Raw genomic sequence first — 25607 nt, forward strand, 5'->3', positions numbered from 1 at the left:
TCTAATTTTGTCACCATTGTTCTACCTATTTCATGTTTCTAACCAGAGTGTTATTTAATTATAATCGTTGAAATAATCGTGAGTGGAATCTTTTTCAGAACTGCTTTCATTTTTCAACCAATCTATTCTTATACGGAGCTATATCATTATAATCTAAATAGTTGGCATGTCTCTTTCATTTGGTTAATTAATCACATGACGAATGTCGTGCAAAAATAAAATAGATGTGCTTTTATTGTTATAATTATTTATTGGCAAAAAGAGTGAAACCTCTTATTATTTGACAAAGCTAATGTTTTAAAATATATCCAAATTTTCTTGAATGTCAACTTTTCTTGTTGATCGTATCATTTTACCTTAAGTGGTTGTTTGTTGTTCAGGATATCCACGCCTTTAACTATTCTATTAATTGAATTATTTTTAATCATGAATAATTGAAAAATTACAAAAAATAAGGGATTTTTCATAATTTTGATTAATTCTGAAAATTTTTTATGATTAATTAAAAAATTAAATGCTACACACACTTTTTTTGTGGAGAAAAATAAGTTGGGACATATATGTATACAGTCCTTTTTCAGAGTAGATGCCCCACATCTTTTTAAATATAAATTTGTTGGATACACTATATAGTGTATAAGTACTTTTATCCTTTTTTTTTAAGTTAACTAATACACCATGTGATGTATAAAGCAAATCCACATTTTAAAAGATGCGTAGAGAGAGCGAGAGAGAGAGAGAGAGAGACACACACACACACATATACATATATTCACAAATACATATACACACACATACATATGTGTATACATATATGTACGTATGTATATACGTATTCAACTTATTATTCTCCAAAAAGAAAAATACATATCTATACGTTAGTTTGCATTTAATTTTCCAATTAATTCTGAAATTTTTTCAGAATTAATTGAAAAGTTATGACAATTTCCTTATTTTTCATAATTTTTATTTAGTTTTTCAATTAATTATTATTAAAAAATATTCAATTAATTAAGTAAAGGTATTCGTATTAACAACTACAAAAATTAAAATGATAAATTAATTAAAAAATTAACACTCTGGGAAGTTTGAATGTATTTTAAAATATTCGAGAATTAAATTAATTTGTCGCATGTCACTTTTTTAACCTTGTTTTTTTTGGGAGCAAAGCCATTTTGATGAAAGAAGAGTGACAAAATCATTACCAAAACGAGTAGTACTTTCTCTTCAAACTTCATTTGCAAAATAGGACGACCCTGCAAACAAACCCTTTGTACAATGCGATACATGCTTACTTATTCTAAGTTTTTAAAAATAAAATGAAACAAGTAATATGCAAACTAAATATTATGAGAATTCTTGGCTAGGATTAAGATCAAATTTAAGAGCTTATAAAGATGTACCTCTGGATGGCCATTTAGAGGGAGAGCAGTGCAATTGGCATCGAATGCAGTCTGAACATAGCTGGTAAAATATAACATGCCTAAAATCAATTCTAATAAAGGCGTCGTATTCTAGGAATTGTACTAATACATCGTAAATTGGATCCAGGTTTTGGTTTATGCCCCAAAAGTGAAAGGCACCATCAGGGTCATAGAAGCTAATTAAGCAAATGTTAATATTGAAAGGAAAAAAAAATTGGTGTGTGTTGTGAAAATTTTAATATACTCGCAAGCACATGAATATAAAAATAGAATAGTGGTAACGAGGTCGATCCCACAGGAATTGTTATAAATTGAAAAGTCTAATTTAAATCTAAAATTAATATTAATCCTAACCTAGTTGAGCAAATTGAGATTTTAAGGGAAATAAAACTAATTAAACTAAGAAAACAATTAAATCAAAGGAGAATTCAATAAGATAAAAATTACCAAGGTTTCAGAATCCACCACTATTCAACTAGTAATTATCTGATTAAGCCCAAGTAACTAAATCTAATGTAGGTTCTTTTTCTACTTAATAATATGACATCTAAGTATCTCATGTAAACATATTGAATAACAAAGAGTCAAAGTTTTCCTAAGCACTCTATGTAAATAATTTAATGAAAGACATAGAATCAAATATAATCATGTATAAATTTTATAGATCAAAGAATAGATTTAATAGAATATTAATCCTAACAATCAATAATGCATGACAGAATTGATGAAAAGATTTTAATAGCATCCAATTAATCATGTGAAATAAAAATCATAATCATAAAAAACACATATAGAGAATTAATTAAATAAAAAAATAATTATTTCATTGAATATGGTTTCATCCTTAACCTCAGTATAAGAAAATTAGCTAGACATACTTGAATTGGGAGCAACAAAATAAATAAATTCAGCCAAGCGAAGTCGAACTGCTGCTGCTATTTTTCTTCTCTCCCAGTCTTGCGTCTGCACTCTAGAATTTTCTTACACCCAAAATTCCAATAACACCCAGTCTTTCAATAGACCTACTATTTCTCTCACACTAGAAACTATATACTTATAGAGAACTGATTGACGTGTTATGCAAATAAGTGAACCTAACCTCCCTATATATAATAATTATTTCTTGTTGGAGAAGTATTCCTTTACTTAAACTAGTAGTATTCATCCTTGAATAAGTCAAGGAATCTTACTAAATAATAAAATATCCTAGGAAATCCTTATTAAAAAATAAGACATATTTCCTAACAATCTCCACCTTGGTGAGTTTTTTAATTAGGCGACAAAACATGATCCACTATGTATCTACACAACCATGTCGTCTCCGCCGTTTTTACTCCACCCAAAACTACACTCACATAGGGCTTATGAGAATTGCTCCTTCATGGATAAAATATTGTCCTCTATCAAGCAGCCATAATTCTCTGCATAAGAAATTATCATACTCTACCTTATCCAAAGTATACATATTCAGCACATGTCGATCACCTTCCTGAAAATAGCTACTCTCATATTTGCCTTCCTTGAAAGTCCTCAGCCATCAATACAAAAATTCCACCACACACCTTGCATAAATGCCAAACCATTCCTTATGTGCAAATCTTGTGGACCCCCTAGTAGTAACACATCCTTTTCCATGGCATGGCAAAAACAATAAATCGGTCTCTCACGAAGAAAAGAGATAGACTGCTAGTTGACATTATCAGTATCTCCATCTATTGATTTAGAGCTATTTGCCGAACTTGCTCTATTCCAATAATCTTCTTTAAAGTGCATTGATTGTCTACACCTACAGGGTTTCTATAAGGGTTTACATCACCTTTACTTTCCTTGTGTAACCTAGATCGAATCAACACATCCTTGACTTGGATATGCCACAAGTAAAAATTGATTCTTCCATTAAACTTTTCAACCTTAATCCTCACAGGATTTGAAAATTTATTTACAGAACAACCTTTAGCTCTGATAACATTTATTAGGAAATTTTAATAATACCCAAGATCTTGCAACAAAAATATCAAACAAATAATAAACAGAAAAATAGATAGCGAATAAAATCAATTACACAACAACAAGAATATACGTGGAAAACTCCTCTATAGAAAAAAATTGCGGCCGCCAAGCAGGACGAGAGAAAAATCCACAATGTGAAAAATTATTACAATCACTCTAGTATTTTTCTCACATCCAAAACCCCAATCACTTTAGTATTTTTCTCGTACCCAAAACCCCAATAACACCAAATCTCGCAATAAACCTAATGTTTCTCTCACATTAAAAATTGTCTACTTGTAGAGATCTAATTGTTATATTATGTAAATAAGTGAATCCAACCTCTCTATATATAATGATTATTTCTTATAGGATAAGTATTCCTTATCTTATACTAGTAGTTTTCCTCCTTGAATAATTAAAATCCCAAAAGAAAAATTACTTATTTCTTAAATAGAAATCCTACTAAATAAGAAAATATTCTAAGAAATTCTTATAGAAAAATAAGACATGTTTCCTAACATTGAGTAATCAACTTACGTGGCATAAATATGAAAACTACTGTCATGATGTTTTATTTGAAGCAAAGATAATTAGATGAATAGACCACATTTTGTTTTTGTGCATTGTCTAGGGACATGTCACGTGAAAAAACTCTCAAGTGTTATGTCATGTACACATGGGTTGTCATTAGAGTTCAGACACGAAGTTTAGGGCCCGTTTGGTATCATTTTAAAGGCCCTGTTTTCCTTTGCCTTTTCTAAATTTAAGTTAGTACGTGTTTGGTGGCTCGATTTCAAAAATCAAATTATAAAACAAATAATTTGAGATTCACTTTTATAACTATGAAAATGAGAACGTGTTTAACATGTTCTCGCCGTATTCCAAAACTAAACTAAAAAATAGATTAAAAAACAAACTCCAGTGACTCTCACTTCATCCTTATCTCTTCGGGCTTATCTCTTCAACTCTCTCTCGCGATCTACTCACAGCGTTTACTCTCTCTCGGTGTGCTTTATCTCTTCGACTCTCTCTCGCGATCTACTCACAGTGGTTACTCTCTCTCGTTGTGCCCAAAACGGCTGCTGTACTGGCCGCCGCCGCTGCTTATTGGGCCACTGTTATAGCTCTATCTCTGCCACCGTCGCTACTCCGTCTCGATTGCCTCGACTGCTACTGCTCTGTCAGCTCCGTCTCTACTATTGTGAGTTGCTGATTTTTTTATTTTATTTGAGTAAATGCCCGCAGAACACCGTCTCCGTACTTCGTCTTTGCTGCCTGCATGCTAAACCTGTTCAGCTTTGCTGTATAAATCTAGGCTGCAGCCTCCGGACTCCATTGACGAATCCTTCATTGGAGCTTCATCACACAATTGTAGCAGAGTATCAAGGTAAATTATTAATTTTTTTAATTAGATTTTGAATTATTTTAGTCATGGTGATTTGGGTTTTGGATTATTTTATATCTCATTTGGGTTGGGTTTACCTAATTTACATGATAGCTTTAATCTCCGTGGACATATATCATCATCATATATGTTGGAATTTTTCAATTATTCTATCAGAAGAGAAAGCTATGCAAATATGTTATTGAATTTTGGTGGCATTCTTGGTTGATTTTGAACTGTTAGCTAGCCTTTTGGCTGTATACAGATTGTCTAAACTTCATGTTGTCTTTGCATTTATAATGTCCTGCTGTGAAATTGAAGGATGTAAAGAGTGCTGAAACTTTCCACTTTGTTCTACTTAAATCAGTGTCCTTTAATTTAAAGACTTGGTCAAGTGTGTTGCTAAGTTTTGGAGACAAGAATATGCTAGTGGTTTCTTAAGTAAAATAGAGAAAGTAATTAAAGCTTGTTAATTATCAAGATTTATATAATTAAATCTCTATTTTCTAATATTTAGGCTTCGTGTTTGGTATTTCAGAAACAAGTATTGAAGCAAATTGAAGAAACTGAACTATTCAAACCGAAGATTTGTAAAAGCCGATGCTTGTGAAATTTGCTTGGGAAACTGAAGTTAGATGAAACTTGCTGCAAGGAGCCAGACGTGACATTTGTAAAAGCTGATGATCCAAAGCCTATGACATTGGTTTCATGGAAAGTAAAAGCTGGTGGCATTGATCAAGGAATTGACATTTTGTTAGTTCCTTCGTCTCCAACAAATCAACTTGAGAAATTTGCTGCATTGAAGGATGTAAATGGTGTTAAGAATTTACTGTATGTTATTTAGCTAGCCTTTTGATTGGGGAGCATGCATTTATAACTTAACAATGATATTTTGCAATAGTATTTGGGAACGGGGATGTATATACTTGGGTTATTTAACACAATCCACATTTTATGTGATTATATTGCAACTATTATATCACTTTATTATTTTGTGACAATGTTTTAGCAAATAGAAATGTGTACACTTTTATGCTATTATCCGAAGATGACTTTCAATGAGTTTTGTACGTTTGAACTATTTATTTATGTCGTGATATTTTTTAAGAGGTTATTTGGATAAATTATTTGCTTGGATTTTTATTTTAGAAGGGAAAATTGCTACAAAAAATAAATGTTATGTTGCCAAAAATTTTAAACTTTGCTTAATTTATGTGTATTCAATGAAGAATAATGATAATTTTTTTCACATTTTTAGTAAATAAATTGATGTAAAAATTCTTAAATTCTTTTATATTTTCTTTTTTTAAGTACTAATAAATATTATTTTCTAAATATATAATTTAAATTAATCACCAAAACTATTTAATACAGTGTTATGTAGTGAAATACCAAACATAATATAACTAAAAATTAATATTGGGAATTCGAAGGCATTTTTAAACGATGTTAAAAATTTGATTAAATTATTTTTTTGTATTTGTGTGTATTAGCTAAATAATTATTTTATGACTATAAATATAATGTAAATGATTAGTAAAAACTGTTTTTGAAAAAAACATTACCAAACGCATATTATTTATTTTTATCATTTTCAATTGTGTTTACCAAACGCATATTATTGTTTTCAGTTTTAAAATATAGGATACAGAAAATGATACCAGACGCATATTTAAATTCGAAATACAGCAACTGCAAAACACCATTTTCATTTTTGTTTTTATTATCAAAAAATACAAATTCAAAAACAATACCAAACAGGCCCTTAGATACACTAGAAAAGAATAAAATAAAAACAAATCCATCAACAAGAAATATTGATGCTGCCCTTCAAAAAGAAGTTCAGGAATTTTACAGTCATTAATTAATACATTTTGAGACTCTAAATTAAATGGACTTATGAAGTTGCCTGAGTTGTTTAGCCACTTGAACCATTGTTGGCCTATCTTCTCCAGATTTAGAAAGACATTTAATGGCAAGCTGTGTGTAGCTAAGCAATTGTTTCTCCTTTTCAGGCCACAATCCTTCTTCTCCAACAATTATAGGATCTACGATCTCTTTAAAACTATTGCTTTCAATACTTTTCATCACAAGCTCCTGCAAAAAATATTCCTCACCATTTTCAAAACAGGAAGAGTAACTTATCCTTTTTCCAGTCAGAAGCTCAAGAAGAAATGCGCCGAAGCTGTAAACATCACTCTTCTCATTGCAATTAGCCGTAGAAATGTACTCTGGTGCAATAAATCCATATGTTCCGATCACCTTATTGTTATCATTTACGTGAGTCTTGCCTTCCGGGATAGATATAGCCACACAAAAATCAAAAAATTTAGCAACATTTTGTTCCTGGAACAAGATAGTAGACGGTTTAATGTCGCGAAAGACAATTGGCCTGGAGAATCCAACATGGAGATATGCAACTGCATTAGCTATCTCCATGGCAACCTTTAGCCTATGCTTCATGAGAAAAGGCTCCAATTGGGATCCATTAGGATCATGAATTCGATCAGCAAGTGTCCCACATGCCACGAATTCAAAAACTAGAATGGGAAGTTCAGTTTCTAAACAGCATCCTACAAACTTCAAAATGTTTTTGTGACTCATTTGGGATGCAAATGCAATACAATTAAAGCAACAATATTCTTCTGAGTTCAAATTGCCTCCAAACTTCATAACAGAGATCGGACGATCCTGCAAGAAACCCTTGTACAATTTATACAGCAAATCTTTTGTTATTACTTTCTCAGGATCATAATTGTTTGTAGCTGCCTTGAGCTCCTGGGCAGTGAAGTTTTGGATAGGATTGTAATCACCATTGCAAGAGGCAATCAACTTTTGTAGTAAAAACTTTCCATTCTTTAGCATAAATTTTCTCTTCTCTGCCTTTTTCGAAGACTCACTTGTTCCCAAACACAAACTCATCTAACCTGCACAGAATCCTGTCATATGGAAATGGAAAACATTATGAATAGTACAATGAAAAAGAAATAATAAATAAATTGATCTTGATTTACAGGGGAAATTTTGCTTTGAATCAAGATCACTTCTACAAAGTACATGCTAAGTAAAAGAAAGCTCTTGAAGACATTTCATATAGTTGAAAGGAAAACAAAAAACAAAACATCAATTATTGGGTAAAGTCAATGAACTTTTTTCGTATGTTTGCCTATCTAAAAAGAAACAATCAGTCCTGACAAAATCAATGCATGCAGGATGTTTAATGTTTGTTGCTCCTTTTCAGGTCATCATCCTTCTTCTCCCATAATTACAGGATCTATAATCTCTTTAAAACTATTGTTTCAGAAGGTCATGAATATGAAAGTAAAACAAAGGAATATATATATATATATATATATATATAGCCTGCTTACTGGGAGCAGTTTGATCAAGATCATTGCTATACATGCCTATGCCAAGTTTCGAAAAATAAAATAATTCTTAGCTGGCAATAACATCAAATTTAAGAGCTTATAAAGAAAGTGTGCCTGTGGATGGCCAGTTCAGATGATAAGATTGGAGAAAAGAGATAATACCAGGCTTGAGAGAGAGAGAGAGAGAAAGGAGAAAGCCCTGCAGTTGATATAACAGACTTAAACATCAAGTCTAATAAAATTATAAACCACTGAATATAATTTCAATAAGGACAAATAAGGACTTAATTTCGATCAATTTTATATTTTAAGTTACTATTGAAACTGTATTAAAAGAGTTTGCTTATCGGAATATTTAAAAGAACTTTTTTTTAAAAAAAGAAAGATTTTGCCAGTTGTTTATGAATATTAAAAAAAAAAAGAAAAAAAGAAAGAAAGAAAGAATTGGTGTCAATAGACAGATAAAAGATGCCAGTAGGGAAGTCTTCTCTTTGAATGAAAGTCTTCTCTTTGAATGATAAAATATAGTCTGCATTTATAAAATGAGGGTCTTGAAACAAGTTGGCCACTAAGAAAAATCAATCACCAAGAGTAGGCAGTTGTCTTTGTTTGACTGTCTTCAAAGAAAGGCAATTATTAGAAGTTAATGCACACATGATAAAAATTTATTAGAAGGGTTTCTAGGGAGTTCTGTAGATTTTTATACAACCTACAGGGCAATTGACTTTAGACAGCTTCAAGATTCTGGAGACTAAATGCTGCTGTCACAAAAGAAATGATTGTGAATTTGTGATCCAAACTTGAACCAAAGAATTTCATGCCAAAACATCTCAATGACTCAATCTATTGTAATGATATTGAATAAATTCTATGTGATTTACTTGATACACCAAGATATTTTGGGTGGGAATTTGGGCGTTTGTACGTATTCTTGATAAATTTTAGAACAAGTAGCAGTACTTCACATCTTTATCTGTTATCCTTTTGCAGAGTTCTTGCTGATCTTTTATGTATTTTCAGTTATCACTAGAGATGCTTGAAAGTTTAACGTTCTCAAATTGAGATCATGAAACACCAATTAGATGCACTACAAAAAAACAAAAGAAAACAGCCCATCAACAAGAAAACATCCTACCCTTTATGAAAAAAAAAGGTTCAGAAATTTTACAGTCATCAATACGGTTTGAGATCCTAATTTGACTGATAGATCTGTCTCAGTTGTTTAGCCACTTGAACTATTGTTGGCCTATCTCCTTCAGATTCAGAGAGACATTTAAAGGCAAGCTCTGTACAAATAAGCAATTGTTGCTCCTTTTCAGGCCACATTAATCCTTCTTCTCCAACAATTGCAGGATCCACTATCTCTTTAAAACTTTCATTTTCAATATATTTCTTCACAAGATCCTGTAAACGATAATCCTCACCATCGTCAAAATGAGAAGAATAACTTATCTTTTTTCCAGTCAGAAGTTCAAGAAGTAATGCACCAAAGCTATAAACATCACTCTTCTCACTGAAATCACCAGTTGTCCTGTACTCCGGTGCCATAAATCCAAACGTTCCAATCACCCTATTGCTATCATTTATGTGGGTTTCACCTTCCGGAATAGACAAAGATAGAGTAAAATCAAACAATTGAGCAACATTTTCTTCTTGGAGTACAATGGTTGTTGGTTTGATATCTCTAGAAACAACTGGTCTTGAGAATCCAACATGAAGATATGCAACTGCACTAGCAATCTCCATTGCAATCTTTAACCTTTGTTTCAATAGTAAAGGCCCAGAATTGGATCGACAAGGTCCGTGAATCCAATTATCAAGAGTCCCATTTGCCACAGATTCATAAACTAGTAAAGGGATTTGAGTTTCTAAACAGCATCCTAGAAATTTCAGAACGTTCTTGTGACTCATTTGGGATGCAAATGCAGCACAATTAAAACAATATTCATCTATGCCCAATACTTCATCTTCAAACTTCGAAACAGAAAAAGGAAAAGTATCTTCAAACTTCATAACAGAAATCGGACGATCCTGCAAGAAACCCTTGTACAATTTATAGAACAAACACTTCATTATTACTTTCCCCCCATCAAAATCATCTGTTGCTGTCTTGAGTTCATCAGCAGAGAAGCTACGGATAGGATTATGTTTGCCATTACTAGATGCAATTAACTTTTCTAGTAAGATTTTTCCATTCCCTAACATAAATTTTCTCTTTTCTGCCTTTTCCAAAGACTTTCTTGATCTTAAGCATGAACCCATCTGACCCAGTCACAATCCCATGACATAGAAATGAAGCATGTTAAGAATATGAAAGTAAACAAAATCGATCTGCTTTTTACTGGGAAAATATTTTTTTTTATCAAGATCGCTGTTGCATGCTTATTCTAAGTTTTGAGACAAACAAAAATAAGCAACATGGTAAGTAAGATGAGCAATAAGGACAAATTTAATAGCTTATAAAGAGGATGTATCATGTACGCACCTGTGGATAGCCAATGCAGAAAATAAGAATGGAGAAAGAGTTATAACACCAGGCTTGAAGTTGAAAGGAAGTTCAAAATTGGCATCTAAAGGAGTGTGAACATAACTGGTAACCAGTTGAATTTTTAAAACCTGGAAGTCTTCTCTTAGAATTGTGAAATATAATTTATTTTTTAATCCTTTGAATAAGAGACTCACACATTCATGGTCTCTTTATTAAACGGTGATCAGAGTAGATTGGAATTAAAATAGACTAGAATTGAAATGGACTAAAATTAAAATGACAATCAAAATTAAAATAAAATAATTTACTTTAATTTTATGAGTCGAAATCAGAATGAGTTATATTATCATTGATGTGCCTAATTTGTCTTGGAATCGAAATGAATAATTATAAATTATTAAAATGATATTAGTTAATTATTGTTATTATTTTTAACAATAATTCTGAGGATTATTATTATTTAGAATAATTTATTGTTAATAATGATAATAAAGAAAATAATATTTTAATTTTTAACAATGATGATAATAATTATTATTATTATTAACAACAATTAAAAAATAAGAATGATAATAATATAATAATATATAATATTTATTTAAAGACAAATAAAATTTGAGTAGGATAAAATAGAAAGTTTAAGTAATGAGAACTTAATTTTTTATCCGCTCATGGAAATCAGGTTCCCAATCTTTAATCCTCAAAAACATGCGTACTCCACATGTTTCATTCTCATTAATAATTTTATAATAACAAATATACACTATTTAATCATTCTCAATCCAAATTCTGATTTTATTATTCAGGAAGTAAAACCACCATAAGGACAGAGTTTATCAAGATATCAACTAATAATTGTAATTGTCATGTCAACGTAATATTTATATGTAGGATTTAGTTCAGGTGCGTGCAAATCACGCGGCTCATATGCGCAACTGATCTTGTGTCAAGATTTGAGAGAGAAGTTTGTTATAGGGTCCGTGGCTTTCCCTCCCAACGGCGCACACCAAATTGTTCCTCTTCCTGCGTTTTTGTGTGTGTGTGTACACACAATCAAGATTCTCTTTTGATTTGATTATATTTTTTAATAAATAATTTAATTTTTAATTGATAGTTAATAAATAAAAAAATAAAAAAAATTAAATTTTACCTATATATTATTACTAAAAGACAGATAATAAAAAATTTTAAAAAACTCAAAAAAAGATCAGATCAGGAGAGAATTCTTTTTCAAATTATAAAGGTATCAATCTTAAGTATAACTTTAGATATAAGTTGGTGCCGATAGTATTTTGAAAAAATAAGAAAAATTTCCTGAATAAAAAATTGTGAATATTGATTCTGCTCGTCTTTTTCAACTGTCTTGTTTTTATTGTGAGCATCATATTAAAAAATAAATCAATCAATCATAGCCACCCAGATCAGAGAGCACTTACAATGGATCCTGTCCTGAATTGGTTTATGCATTAGGATACACCACAAAAATGATAAATGCTATCCAGTAATCCAAACACTCGTGTTTTGCATTGGGCATGTGAATTTGAGTCCCTACAGTTTCCTAAAATTGGGAGTAGTCACTTCCATAACAAAAATGATTTCAATTGGATCTGATGGTTTTTCTGATTAATCTACATTAGTAGTATTGTAATTGTAATTGTAATTTTTTAAAAAATAATAGAATTTAAAAAGTAACTTACTAAAAAACTAAACATCCGTTTTCAAAAAATGTGTATATATGATTAAAAGGTGAAATCAAAATAACTTATGATTAATCAACTTAACACTTTAATTATTTTCCAAAAAAAATTAACTTAAGTCACTTGTTACCTTACATAATAATGTAAGGTACACAGCTGTCCTGCAACGGTTCTATAAAAATCGAACGACTGTAAAAATATAAAATAATATAATCTTATTTTTTTACAGTCGTTAAATTTTTATCGAATCGGTTTTAGGATAGTTATATACCTTACATTATTATGTAAGCTATCAAGCTCTTACAAGAAAATGAAAACTAATCAATTTTCCACTATTGTTAGCATTTTAATTAAGTGCTAGTCCAGCCCAGCCCGGCCATCAACAATTGGGTTGGGTCGGATTTATGCTGAAAAGCGGATCATTCGGCCATCTAAGAAATGTGGAATCACGGCATCACCGCCGCTACACGACGCCGTTTGACAGTTTACACCAAACAAGGATGGAAGGTCCAATCCGACGGCCGAAACAGTTCTCCCAGTCAGTTGGCTACTTGGCTTTCACCTCCCTGATCATCAGCATCATCGTCGCCGTCGTCGTCATTGGGTCCCACCCACAACTTTGTTTTAAATTAAATTACATTTTATTTAAATAGAAGTGGCAAAAAATTAGTACTTAATGTTTCTTGATCTTCTTCTTAGATTCTATCAAAAATGTACGGAGCTATACGATTCTCGCCATCTCTGAGATTCAGAACTCTCTTACCAACAAACCCACGTGACCAATCACGTGACCTTTTTGTACCTCCTCGAATTCTCTCAATTTCAAGCTCTAATATTACAAAATCTGTAAATTTTCGCGGGAAAATCGACAACGTGATTAGGGTCACGAAACATGAAGGATCAATAAAGGAACTTAACGAAGATGATGATGATGATCATGCTCCTGTATCGATTCCGCTGACACCCATCGGCAGCGAGAGCCAGTTCGATCGGGTCATTGCAGAAGCTCAACAGCTTGATGAATCTGTTATCATTGTTTGGTAAGCTTGCGGGCATCAACCAATCCATTGATTCGTTACTCTGGTTTTGTTTATTTAGTTTTTACTCATTTGATCGCATTATGAATCCATTGTGTACCTTCATTTCCTTGTTTTACCTTTTAGGATGGCAAGCTGGTGCAGAAAATGTATATATCTGAAACCAAAATTAGAGAAGTTAGCAGCTGATTATCATCCAAGGTTAGATTGCCTTCTCTCTGAAAATTTGAGATGATTTAGAACTATGTCAAATTGAAGCTTTTGAGAAAATTACTTTGTTATCTCTTGAGTATTTTGCAAACATCTATAGCTTCACCCATACATGGACTTAAAAAATTGTCTCTTTTGCCCAAGGACTAGAAGTTTGTTCTTAAAGTAAATTTTCTGGTGATTGTAGTCTTACCTAATTTAATATGCAGCTCAAATTTCGCTTCTTTGAACCAGTAAACTCTGAGTCAGATGCATTGAGCTTTATATCTTTAAATTTTTGTGCACTTACCTATTTAGATAATTACAGATACTAAAGGTGTTCTTCCATGCTCGTATTATCAGAACTTGCAATCAATTTTCCTTTACAGTTCTTTTCTTTTGGGTGGGGTGTTCAGATGATATGGGATAGGACCAGCTTATGAGTTTGCTTCCAGGTTTTGTGGTTTTTAAAGCAGCAATGACTTAATTCAAAGCCTTAAATTTTTTTAAAGATTAATAAATTATTAGAAGGAAGTAAAGGGAAAAAAAAAAGGTCCTGTTTAGGAAAGTTGGATGCATCCTTGTCTCACCAAATGGGCATGAGCAAGAGTGCAGATGTTAAACTGCTTACCTGGTGTTTTAAACAGCTGGATAATTATATGATTTAACATTTTTCAGAGTAATTTCTAATTTTTCTATAGTTACTTCTCGTTCTTCTTTCTTTTCGGAGGACACATGCATTTCTTGTCCTCTTTTACTGGTAGATCCTGTTTCATTGGTGATATGTAGGTCCTGAAATTGTTCATTGCTCAAAACTCCTTATACTGATAAACGAACCTTCTCTTTCTCTCACACACTACACATATACAAAGGCAGATGCATACACATATTTTGTCGAACAAGATGGACAGTGTGGGTTCACCAACTAACCATGAAAAGAAAGCAATTTAGATTTATGTGATACATGCCTTCTTGGTTTGTTTTGTGCTTGTATGCAATTATTGGCATGTTTGATAGTTATTAAGTAAGCTGGCCTCATGTGCACTGATTATTAATTTTTCCTCTCTCTTTTGTTTAATGATTGGCATAGATTGCGATTCTATAATGTTGATGTCAATGCTGTTCCACACAAGCTTGTTACTCGTGCAGGAGTCATGGTAAGTCTCATGATTTGATATGGTTTATACTTTCTGTTATCTGTGGTTCTGTCTAATTTTATTGTCATTTGAGAAGCAATGCAACAGTTGTTCATATTAGGTTGATACCTAAGCAGTTATTCTAATAATAAATATGACCAAATAGCTTGATACTAAATCTTAAACCAAATGCTTGAGTCTTCTTAATTTCCTCTGGCTATAGAGGCTTTTTCTTGAAGCTTAACATTGCAAACAATCTCCTCTTGCACTGTTCATTAAGAAAAGTATGTCAACTATGAATTTCATTGGTATACGCAGACAAAATGTGGGACAGGCTTGAACAGTTCATGTTAGTCATGATTAGAACTTAATTGTCATCAAACAATGGTGGAAGAGTTTTCTTGTTATAGTAACAACTAACTTTTGTAGTTGTCAATGCTGGTTGGGTACATCTGTTAGCTCCCCTTTTTACCACTTCTATATTAACTAATCTAATAAAATATGCAATATATACTAAACCTTTCAACATTTATGATCTAAATCTGTAACATCACTCATATTCAATAATGTCTTAGATACTTTCACATCCATTGTTGTGCTTTTATTGGTGCATTTACACTGACGTTTGAGTTCAAGCTATATATATATATCTGCAGAATGGTGATTGACACAATTTTTCCTTTTTTTGTGTCTGCTTGTGATGGACTCCGAAATCCATGCAGAAAATGCCAACCATTCAGGTAAATTCCAACTTCTTTGTGTTGTTAACAAGCTGAAATAAGTGAGTTATGCTACCCAAGCCAACTCCTTTGTCTTCCAAGCATAATGAGCAAGTTCCCTTTTAAGCCTTTTGAATCTAAGTTTTAGTAGCTTACTCAAGAGAGAATATCCAGTCAATAGGCATGTTTCTTCTCAGGATCAGCTCATTTTCACTAGACCGAAAGTGAGAAAGAAAAATAAAATCTTGGCTCATTTATTGTTTATGATCTTAAGCAAGAGCCAATGAGCTGATCTTGAGTCAAACCATCATGGTTTAGCTGGTTTTATGGTTCTCTATTTGTTCCTCTACTTACCGAAGGCATTTGTGTTGTAGCTGTGGAAGGATGGCAAGAAACAGGCGGAAGTAATTGGTGGTCACAAATCATACTTGGTCATTAACGAAGTTCGTGAGATGATCGGAAATGAGAACAACGTATGAGTATGACAGTATGATAGGCATATTTTTTCCCCCCAATTTTTGTCATAGCTTCATAAATCTTTTTTATCTTTTTTCTGATAATAGAATTCTGCAGAACTTACAGCAGAAATGAAAATTGGCAGGCGTTTCTGCCAAGTTCATGCCCCATACAAGTTTCATCTGATAAATACTTAGCACCAAAAACAAAAAAAAAAGAGTAATTTACACAATAAAGAAAGTTTTTGAAATCCTTGAGCTTGTTTGTTGTTTGAGGAGGATGATGATTTGTGAGTATTCTTATTACTATTAATATTTATTGTTCTCTTTACTTACTGACTTATGTAAGCACGTTACTGTTTTATTTCCGATTTCCCAATAAAATAAGGAAAAGTAAAAGGGGAAACAAAAACACATAAAATCTTTTATTAGTTCAGACAAAATCATCAGAATCTTCTGTAAACGTCAATAATATAGTTCACAAATCCGAAGTTGTGATCAAAATTGGCCAATTCTATTCAACTTGGTTTCTTTCTTTGGTGGATTTAACCTTGGGAATATATATATACACACACACCAATACCACCAACTTAAAGTCGCAAATATTGATTCGATCTAAGGTTTCAACAAAAGGGATTCAAAACAATTTAATCAGGTACGCTTCGACTGTTTTCTCTGTAATAGATTTAGTTTAGTTTATTTTACTTATTTTAGTATGATTTTCAAAGTAATTTTTTTAATATTGTGATTACAGTATTGTATTTTACATCAAAAAATTAATTTTGTTGATCTTTTTATGAGTGTTTGGGAATTATCGGACAAGTAGATTTGTCGGTCAGAGATGTTTAGATTGTGATATATGTACTTCTATAAGTGTTTTTTGTTTTCTGAACTACTGAAAAATATGTATTATACTTTAGCTTTTTTTTTTTTTCTTTTTTGAATCTACTTTAGTTAAACTATATTCTTCTTTTTTTAATATACTTTTTTTTTTGAAAAAATTGAAAATACTTTAGAAAAACCATATAAAAGATTTTTGTAGGTGAAAATTTTTTGTTGGTTTAAATTTTATTTTACTTTGAAAAACTCTACATTTAAAATTTATTTATTTTAGCAAAAATAAAAATTATTTTATTAAACAATCTGTTGGATAAATGAAAGAAAAACATTTTTTAATTTTTTCTTTTCAATTTAGCTTGATTGTATCTTAATTTAATTAATTATAGAGTGAGATAAAACAAGCCAAACTCCGTAAATATCCTAAAAATATAATAAAAATAAATGCAAATGCTAATCACGTAAACGCCGACCATCATCACCGTCCGTGATAAATCGAACGGCTGAAATAACCCGCTTTACAAAAATTCTCTCAAAAGTGGCAAAAGTGAAAAACCAGGGACCGTTTCGAAGAATCAGGACGCTCACGCGATCTCATCCTCCGTATTCGCTCTGTTGTAAATTATAAAAATCAAAAGTAATTTTTGTTAATGTTCATACAATAATATAATTTATAGTTGTTATCGAATTTGTTCTAAATTCAACCTAGATTTTCGCTCTTGTTTTGTTCTTCCCTTTCGATACATTTTGCAATCTCCAGCTTCTCTTTAACCGTAAGCCCTACTACACAACGACGCCGTTTCTGTTCCCTGTCTATTTCTCTTCAATTCCTTCGTTTTCTTTTTTTATTTTAATTTTTTTTGTTATTACCATTTCAGTTATCTTTTTTTTTTTTTTGCCCTTTATATTCAGTTTCTGGAGATTTTAAGTTATTGAAACAGAAGCTTGTTCGTTATTGTGTATACGGAGATTTGCTAAAAAAGGCATATCTTTTGAGTTTAATTTTCTTGCTTTATTTATTATACTTATTGATTAATAAATTAATAATATTTCTTTTGTTTGGTCGCTGAGAAAATAAAAGAGAAAATCAATCACTTAGTTGTGTGTTATGCAAGTAATTGTTGTCTTATTATTCTCCTCGTGATTTTACGTTTTGTTGAATTTTTATTTTATTTATTGATTAGGGTTAGCATTAGGGTTTGAATTTTCTGCTCATCGTAGCTTTTAATTTAAATGTGGTTTATTTATTTATTTGTTTGTTTGATAAATTGTAGTATCATATATGCTACCTGGGAGTAACATAGAGATGTTACCAAATCTGGAAGATGGACTAGGGGGGCAGAATGGGAATTTGAGTTTAGAAGATAGTTTGCAGACTGAACTTGAATTGATATTGCAAAGGCAACCTGACAGACAAATTGTTAATAGAGAGAGGGATGTAAATATCTATCGAAGTGGCAGTGCACCGCCCACGGTTGAGGGATCATTAAATGCTGTGGGTAGTCTGTTCTTGAGGGATAATCCTGGTAGTATCTGCAATACTGCTGCTGGTGGTAGTGGTGGAAATGGTGATATTAATGGAATTTTGTCTGAAGACGAGATTCGCTCGCATCCAGCGTATTTGTCATATTACTATTCCCATGAGAACATAAACCCGAGGCTACCGCCACCTTTGGTGTCAAAGGAGGATTGGCGTGTTGCACAAAGGTTTCAGGGTGGTGGGTCATCTTTAGGGGATATTGCGGACTGGAGGAAGAAAGGAGTGAACGGTGGTGACAGGTCATCTTTATTTTCAATGCAGCCAGGGATTTCTGTGCTGCAGGCGGAGAATGATTTAATGGAATTAAGGAATGCTGCTAGGAGGAATCTTTCTAGGGATGCTTCAGCCGAGTGGCTTGAAAGAGGCTCGGACAGGTTGATTGGAGTGCCTGCTGCTGGACTTGGTTCGAGGAGAAAGAGCTTTGCTGACATTCTTCAGGTAATTGATGTTTCGATATTTTGTTACAATTTTTATCATTGGCAGCTTCATATGATTCTTTGCTTGTAAAAATGTTGATTGAATGGTATGAGAATTCTGAATGTGATTTATTATGTTCTTGCTTTTTATATGATTTGACAACTGGGATTGGTCTGTTTCAGGAAGGACTTGATCGACCTGCCTCTTTGTCAGGCCACCTGTCTCGACCAGCCAGCTGCAATGCCTATGGTGAAATTGTGGGTACTGGCATAGCTGATGCCCATCGAGCTGGTTCATGTAATGGAGCAGAATCCTTAGAGGTCTTGCATTCTGCAGCAGCTTCTCCTGGGCTTGTCAGAACTAAGAGCCACAATAGAATCCCATCTCATTCTTTTGCATCTGCTGTGGGTTCATCACTATCTAGGAGCACAACCCCTGAAGCTCAGCTAGTTGGGAGATCTTCTGGTTCTGGTCTTCCACCAGTCGGGAGCAGAGTTGGTGCTGTTGAGAAGAATGGTGCCGTTGGTTCAAATGTCCAAAATGATATTGAACTTGCTGATATTGCAGCTACATTATCGGGTTTAAGCCTGTCAAATATTAGACATGCAGATGAAGTTAGTCATGTTCAGTCTCAGCTTCAATTGAACCCGGATAATCAGTCTGATTTTCTGTATGATACATCCAATGGTCATAACCAGAGTATGAAACAGCAATTCATGGACAAGTCAACTGCAGATAACCTTGCTTTTTCTACTCACTATATTGATTTTACTCGGAAAAATGGGATAGTACCAAACCTTAATGCTTCTGCAATAAATTCCAATGGACAAGTAAATATTCTGAAACGAACTTCTTCTCCCAATCTCTACTCAAAAATGAATTCTACAGGGTTTGGAGGTTCTTCCAGATCTGTTGGTCGTCAACAAAATGCAAATATTTCAAGTTTAGACTTCACAAATGTATCGGGCGATTATTCTGTTAATCAGAAGCTAAATTCCTTGGTCAACCATCATTTTGACACAGGTTAATCCAGTGTTCTCTCTTCTTGAAGCTTTGTTGGTTTTATTTTATTTAAATATTTCTTTACATATATCTTTGGCATATATACACAGACAAATATTATGTTGAAATGTTTTTGTTTGGGTTCAGTTGGTATTGGAGCCACACGGAATTTGAATGGAATGGTGAATCAAGTTGCACTGGACTTCCATTCTCCACCAATGGATCCCCGTTATGCACAATACTTGCAAAGAACTTCTGATTATGCAACACGCAGTGCAGCCAGTGCAAGTGACCCCTTTGCAGCTAGGAATCACTTTGGCTCTTCACTTGGAGACTCGGATGGGTTGCAGAAGGCACATCTGGAGCTATTGCTTGCTCAACAGAACCAACAGCATGAAATGCAACTTTTAGGTAAATCTGGAGGTTTGTTTCCTGGGTATTATGAGACACAACCATATAGACTCGACATGCAGTATTCTGGAAACACATTTGCAAATCCTGTGCTTCCGTCTGTTGGATCTGGAAGTTTTCCAAATGAACGAAACTCACGCTTTACTTCAATGATGAGAAGTTCAATGGGAGGACCCATGCCATGGCACTTGGATGCTGGCATTAACATGGAAGGAAGACTGTCATCATCCTTATTAGATGAGTTCAAAACTAACAAGACCAGGTCTTTTGAACTTTCAGACATTGTTGATCATGTTGTTGAATTCAGGTATTCATTTAATGCCCTACTTCAATATTTGTGCTGCATATGTTGTAGTTGGACTATTGATATATTATTTTCTCTTACGTAATTCAGTACAGATCAGTATGGGAGTCGTTTTATTCAGCAGAAACTAGAGGCTGCCACAGCGGAAGAAAAAACCAGGATTTTCCCAGAGATCATTCCTCATGCTCGTACCTTAATGACAGATGTTTTTGGAAATTATGTTATACAAAAGGTATATCCTTTGTAGTTTTAAATGCTTAAGCTCATCCAGTTTCTACAAGTTTACATTGTCATTTTAATTATTCGGTTGATTTGCAGTTTTTTGAGCACGGTACAGAAAGTCAAAGAGCACAGTTAGCAAGCCAACTTACTGGTCATGTTTTGCGTCTAAGTCTTCAAATGTACGGATGCAGAGTGATACAGAAGGTGCTTCCCTATGCATTTACCACATGATCTCATTCTGAATATGTTTTAACACATGCATATTGGTAATTTTATTCATTTTGATCTGCTTTACATATTGTGGTTTTGCTTCACACCCCTGATCTGCTTGATATTTGCTCAGTCTTGATAGAAATTTGTATCTTTGCTTTGTAAATATGGTGCTTCATACAATTTAAAGTGTACTATATTGTATAATTCCACCCTAAAATTTCTAGTATTACCTTTTGCTGTAATATTGCCTTACAATCTAATGTAGTATTACTTCATGATGTAAAATATTTTAATAGAATTAACACAGTAAGCATCCATCACTTATGATTTGCTAGGATTGGATATCAGTTGTAATAGATTTGTAGTTTATAAGCACTGGGTGAAGTTTGTAGTAGAATGCTTGGAAATATTTCGTAATAACAATGTATGTGAAATACTGATAGGTTTATGACAATTTTTTTTTTCCTTTTATCCCCTTTCTCAGAAACAAAATAGAATTTTGTTTGGAAATACTATCATTATTAGTCTACAAATGAGGATGGATGGGGTGGAAGGAGAATAAAGTTTCCCTTGCTGGTTGAATTTTTTTTTTTTTGGGGTGATAACTACAAGATCACACTTTTAAATGGAGCATGTTATTTTATGAGGATGGTCATTTTCTGATTTCAAGTTAATTATTTTCTGGATATGAAAATCTGTAAGTACTTTCTATTATATATAATAGAAATTACTCAGAAAAATGAAAGAGAGCAATTCTTTGCCTTTTTGGAAATAAGAAAGAAAGGAACTCTTAAGTACTCTAAATATGACCACAGGCCCTGGAGGTGGTTCATGTGGATCAGCAGACTCAAATGGTGGCAGAGCTTGATGGTTCAGTCATGAAGTGTGTCCATGATCAGAATGGTAATCATGTTATTCAGAAGTGTATAGAGTGCATCCCTCAAGATCGAATTCAGTTTATCATTTCATCTTTCTACGGGCAAGTAGTGGCACTTTCAACCCACCCTTATGGCTGCCGTGTCATTCAGGTTAAACATTTACTACTTGTATTTACTTTTTCCAGTGGAGTTTATGAAATCTATTTATTTACTGTTAATTCTTTCCCAACAGAGGGTCCTCGAACATTGTGATGATGCGAATACACAACAAATAATCATGGATGAAATCATGCAACATGTATGCAATCTGGCACAAGATCAATATGGCAACTATGTTATTCAGGTACTTAAAATTCAAGTTTTTTCTCAAAATGCTACTTGATTTCTAATTAAACCCTCTTTTTCTCTTGTAATTTATGTTCTTACTTTTGTGCTGATTCTATCCTTCTCTGTGGTAGCATGTCCTTGAACATGGAAAACCACATGAACGAACTACTGTTATTACCCAGCTTGCTGGACAAATTGTGAGGATGAGTCAGCAGAAATTTGCTTCTAATGTTGTGGAGAAATGCTTAACATTTGGGAGCCCCGAGGAGCGTCAACTTCTGATTAATGAGATGCTTGGTTCCACTGATGAAAATGAACCCTTGCAGGTCTGTGGCACACTTTCTTTTCTTCAAGTTTTATAGTTCATTTTTTCGCTTTTATGCATGCACAATATGACAGAGTATGGTTTGTTCTGTTCATTTGAAAAGTTAATAACAAACTTCCGTTCCTTCTTGTTTGTACATTCACTTCCTTTGATTTTTACAAATGTTAGTCAAGATAGAAAAAAAGGGTGATTGTTATCTCTTTGTTTCTGTATGTTACCTATTGATTACGTTTCAATCTGTTTGGAGTAGGGTAGTGATTAGGGTTTTCTTTGAAACAAGAAAAAAGGTCCATGTTCTCTTTTAATTAATTAAAATAATAATAATAAAAAATGTAGAATATTCTCCATTTATCTAAGCAACATTATGGTTCATCTCTACGGAAAGCAGTTTGAAAGTGTATATGATATTTGAAGCTATTAGAATGTACCTGCTATCATCTTTCCTAGAAATGACAGTGAAACAACATACATTCTCAAAATATTTGTGTGCATGCATTGTACCTATGTGAGGCTATTAATGTCAATACATGATATTGTTGTCTTCTATCGCATGATCAGAATTTATTTTCATGTGAAAGTGCTATTGGTTTTTCTTTTCGAGTTAAATGCTCGTTTAGACTCTATATTTTGAGTTAAATACTCGTTTAGTATTTATATTTTGAAAAATGCCTCAAGATATCCTTCTTGTTGAATATGTGACAGTCATGCTCTTGTTTCTTTGCTTTTACAATTGTACTCTTACAACAATATTTTCAGGGACATTAATTAGTTTAGCTGTAATAAAAGTTAATAAAAAAATTAACCCTAAAAGTAAAATAAAAATAAATGTAAATTTTTTGGTTATTATTGTTTTTAGGATTAATTTGTTAAATTAATTTTTTATAAATAATTATTTCAAGATTATTGCAAATTTATCAAACATCCCTTTGAAATTGTAGTAAGGTTATTATTGTAAAAGCAAAAGAAATATAAGGGCATGAGTGTCACATATTCAATAACAAGGTTGTGTTGAGGCATTTTGTAAAAGAACAGGGATTAAACAAGCGCTTTAACACAAAATATGAGAACTAAATGAGTATTTACCCTTTCTTTTTCCGGGGCTTTAGATGATTCAATGGAAGCTTTAGTCAAATGGTGATATTGAACTCTTAACACATTCTTTCAGTTGGACGATTATAAATTACAAATTTTGTGATTGTTTCTTTCTTTTTTTTTCCTTATAGGAGCTCCTTATTTAGAGTTAAAGTTTCCATATGATTTTCTATTAACCTGTATCTTGGATGACTGAAATTGAATGAATGCAAAACTGCAGGCAATGATGAAAGATCCATTTGGCAACTATGTCGTGCAAAAGGTTCTTGAAACCTGTGATGATCAGAGTCTCGAGTTAATTCTTTCTCGCATTAGGGTTCATCTAAATGTCTTGAAGAAGTACACTTATGGCAAACATATTGTTTCTCGGATTGAGAAACTAATTGCAACTGGAGGTGAGGGTAGCTTAGACTTGTCTTAGTCATGTTTACTATCAACTTCTTACTACTAAAACTTATACTTGTTCTTTGCAGAACGACGCATAGGGTTGTCATCCTCTGTCTCTTCCTGAGTAGTGAACAACAAAATCAGATTCAAAAAGGGGCCACCTCTTGTACAGCTAACATGGATGGTGATTTTAGCATCTTATCATCCCCAACTCTTTGGTTTTCTACATAGACTATTAGGTGTAAATAAACACAAAATTAGCAGGCCTGCGGAATAAGATATTTTTGTCCATATTTCAATTGTAAATTAAGCCTGCTATTTATAAACTCCTAATACTCTATTGGGAGGGTGAAGTTAGGTAGACAAGATTGGGGGTTGAATTATATTTGGCCACCCATTCTGAGAGTAAATGCATGTAGAGCGGAACTGGGTGTATATGCTTAATTAGAGTGATATATATAGCAGAATAATTCTTGCGACTTTTACTTGTGCAGGATTTTTACTTGTGTGTGAAAAAGAGAGAGAGGGAGAATTATTTGCAATATCTTGAGGCCGATATATTTATGATTTTCTTGTAATGCTTAAATTGTTGATTATATATTAAACTATGAGGTTTAAGTTTGACACGCGTGATTAGATTAGACTAATTATTAAGATTTGATTGTAATGGATTAGAATTAGGTTAGATTATATAATACTCTCTTATGTTTGGTACAATGTTAGATTAGGTTATATTAAATTGATATTTAAATATAAATATCAATTATTCATGAATATTTAGTAATAATAATTAAAAATAAACATAATAAGAAAATTAAATAGGGGGATTACCACTTTTCCCCTTACAGAAATCAACATATATCATTTACCTCTCTGTTTTTTTTATAATGATCAAAAATCTCCTAACAGCATAAGTTTACAATATTATTCTTATTTTTAACTGCTCTTTTATTTACATTTATTATAAATTAAATAAATTACATGAATAGAAATTAAATAAAAAAATTAAGTATTAAAAATAAGAAATATTTGTTTTGATATGAGAAAAAAATTAATAATAAAATTTTTTTCTTGTAATTATTTATTTTGTGAACATTTTCTTATAATAAACATTTTGTAATATTTTAAAATTAAATGTAAAAAGATAGGCAAAATATTTTATTATTGATCTTATAATAAATTTTTATTTGTCATTCAAGTTTTCTTATAAATTTTTTTTTATCATTTTATAATAATTTTCTTATATATTTATTATAAGAAAATTTTCACAAATTAAATAAGTACAAGAAAAAAATTTTATTATTAATTTTTTTGCTCATATCAAAACATATATTTCTTGTTTTTAATGCTTAATTTTTTATTTAGTTTCTATTCATGTGATTTATTTAATTTATAATAAATATAAATAAAAGAGTAGTTAAAAATAAGGGTAATATTATAAATTTATGCTATCAGAGGGGTTTTTGGCCATTATAAAAATAGCATGGGGAAAAATGGTATATGTTGATTATTGTAGGGGGGAAATTGGCAATCTCCCAATTAAATATATTGTAAATTAGGTATTGAGTAGTCATAATTATTATAAAAAAATATAATTAGATAAAATAGTTTTTAAATATTTAATTATTTTTTATTAAATATTTAAAAAATAATTATGTAAAATCAATTAATTATTGGTAGTATTAATGTCTATGATTATTTATAATATTACATTTGAGATTATTAAATTTATTTAATCGATATTACAATAAATTATTAAA

At 32.0% G+C, this 25607-nt stretch overlaps 3 protein-coding genes across 15 annotated transcripts; 2 read left to right on the forward strand and 1 right to left on the reverse strand.

The window, feature by feature from the left end:
- Positions 1-6565: 6565 nt before the first annotated feature.
- LOC102626225 (serine/threonine-protein kinase ZRK1-like) lies at positions 6566-10855 on the reverse strand. Of its 11 annotated transcripts, none has more exons than XR_008054197.1 (3): positions 9340-10855; positions 8334-8370; positions 6566-7739 (listed from the first exon to the last, which is right to left on the reverse strand). XR_008054197.1 is itself a non-coding variant. In XM_025101275.2 (3 exons), exon 3 carries the CDS (start codon positions 7720-7722, stop codon positions 6688-6690), a length of 1035 nt encoding a protein of 344 aa, XP_024957043.1. In that variant the 5' UTR covers positions 7723-7739; positions 8334-8370; positions 10657-10846; the 3' UTR covers positions 6566-6687. The 11 variants fall into 11 exon arrangements, 3 of the variants coding, with proteins under 3 accessions (XP_024957043.1, XP_006485624.1, XP_015387970.1); XR_008054198.1 differs by having other exon boundaries at positions 8286-8370; XR_008054195.1 differs by having other exon boundaries at positions 8172-8370.
- A 1858-nt stretch (positions 10856-12713) lies between these two features.
- Positions 12714-16254, forward strand: LOC102625285 (thioredoxin-like 3-2, chloroplastic). The gene is made up of 6 exons (XM_006485556.4): positions 12714-12960; positions 13056-13396; positions 13520-13594; positions 14673-14739; positions 15441-15458; positions 15812-16254. Exons 2-6 carry the CDS (start codon positions 13068-13070, stop codon positions 15914-15916), a joined length of 594 nt encoding a protein of 197 aa, XP_006485619.1. The 5' UTR covers positions 12714-12960; positions 13056-13067; the 3' UTR covers positions 15917-16254.
- A 274-nt stretch (positions 16255-16528) lies between these two features.
- Positions 16529-24328, forward strand: LOC102624631 (pumilio homolog 4). Of its 3 annotated transcripts, none has more exons than XM_052439323.1 (11): positions 16529-16547; positions 18004-18707; positions 18869-19709; positions 19836-20406; positions 20494-20635; positions 20722-20829; positions 21654-21866; positions 21949-22059; positions 22175-22369; positions 23681-23855; positions 23934-24328. In XM_052439323.1, the coding sequence occupies exons 2-11, from the start codon at positions 18012-18014 to the stop codon at positions 23969-23971; spliced, it is 3090 nt and encodes a 1029-aa protein (XP_052295283.1). In that variant the 5' UTR covers positions 16529-16547; positions 18004-18011; the 3' UTR covers positions 23972-24328. The 3 variants fall into 3 exon arrangements, with proteins under 3 accessions (XP_052295283.1, XP_006485615.1, XP_006485616.1); XM_006485552.4 differs by lacking the exon at positions 16529-16547 and adding an exon at positions 17200-17366; XM_006485553.4 differs by lacking the exon at positions 16529-16547 and adding an exon at positions 17206-17502.
- The last annotated feature ends 1279 nt before the right edge of the window (positions 24329-25607 follow it).

Source organism: Citrus sinensis, chromosome 4, assembly GCF_022201045.2.
Source record: "Citrus sinensis cultivar Valencia sweet orange chromosome 4, DVS_A1.0, whole genome shotgun sequence".
In the NCBI taxonomy this organism is placed as follows: Eukaryota; Viridiplantae; Streptophyta; class Magnoliopsida; order Sapindales; family Rutaceae; genus Citrus; species Citrus sinensis.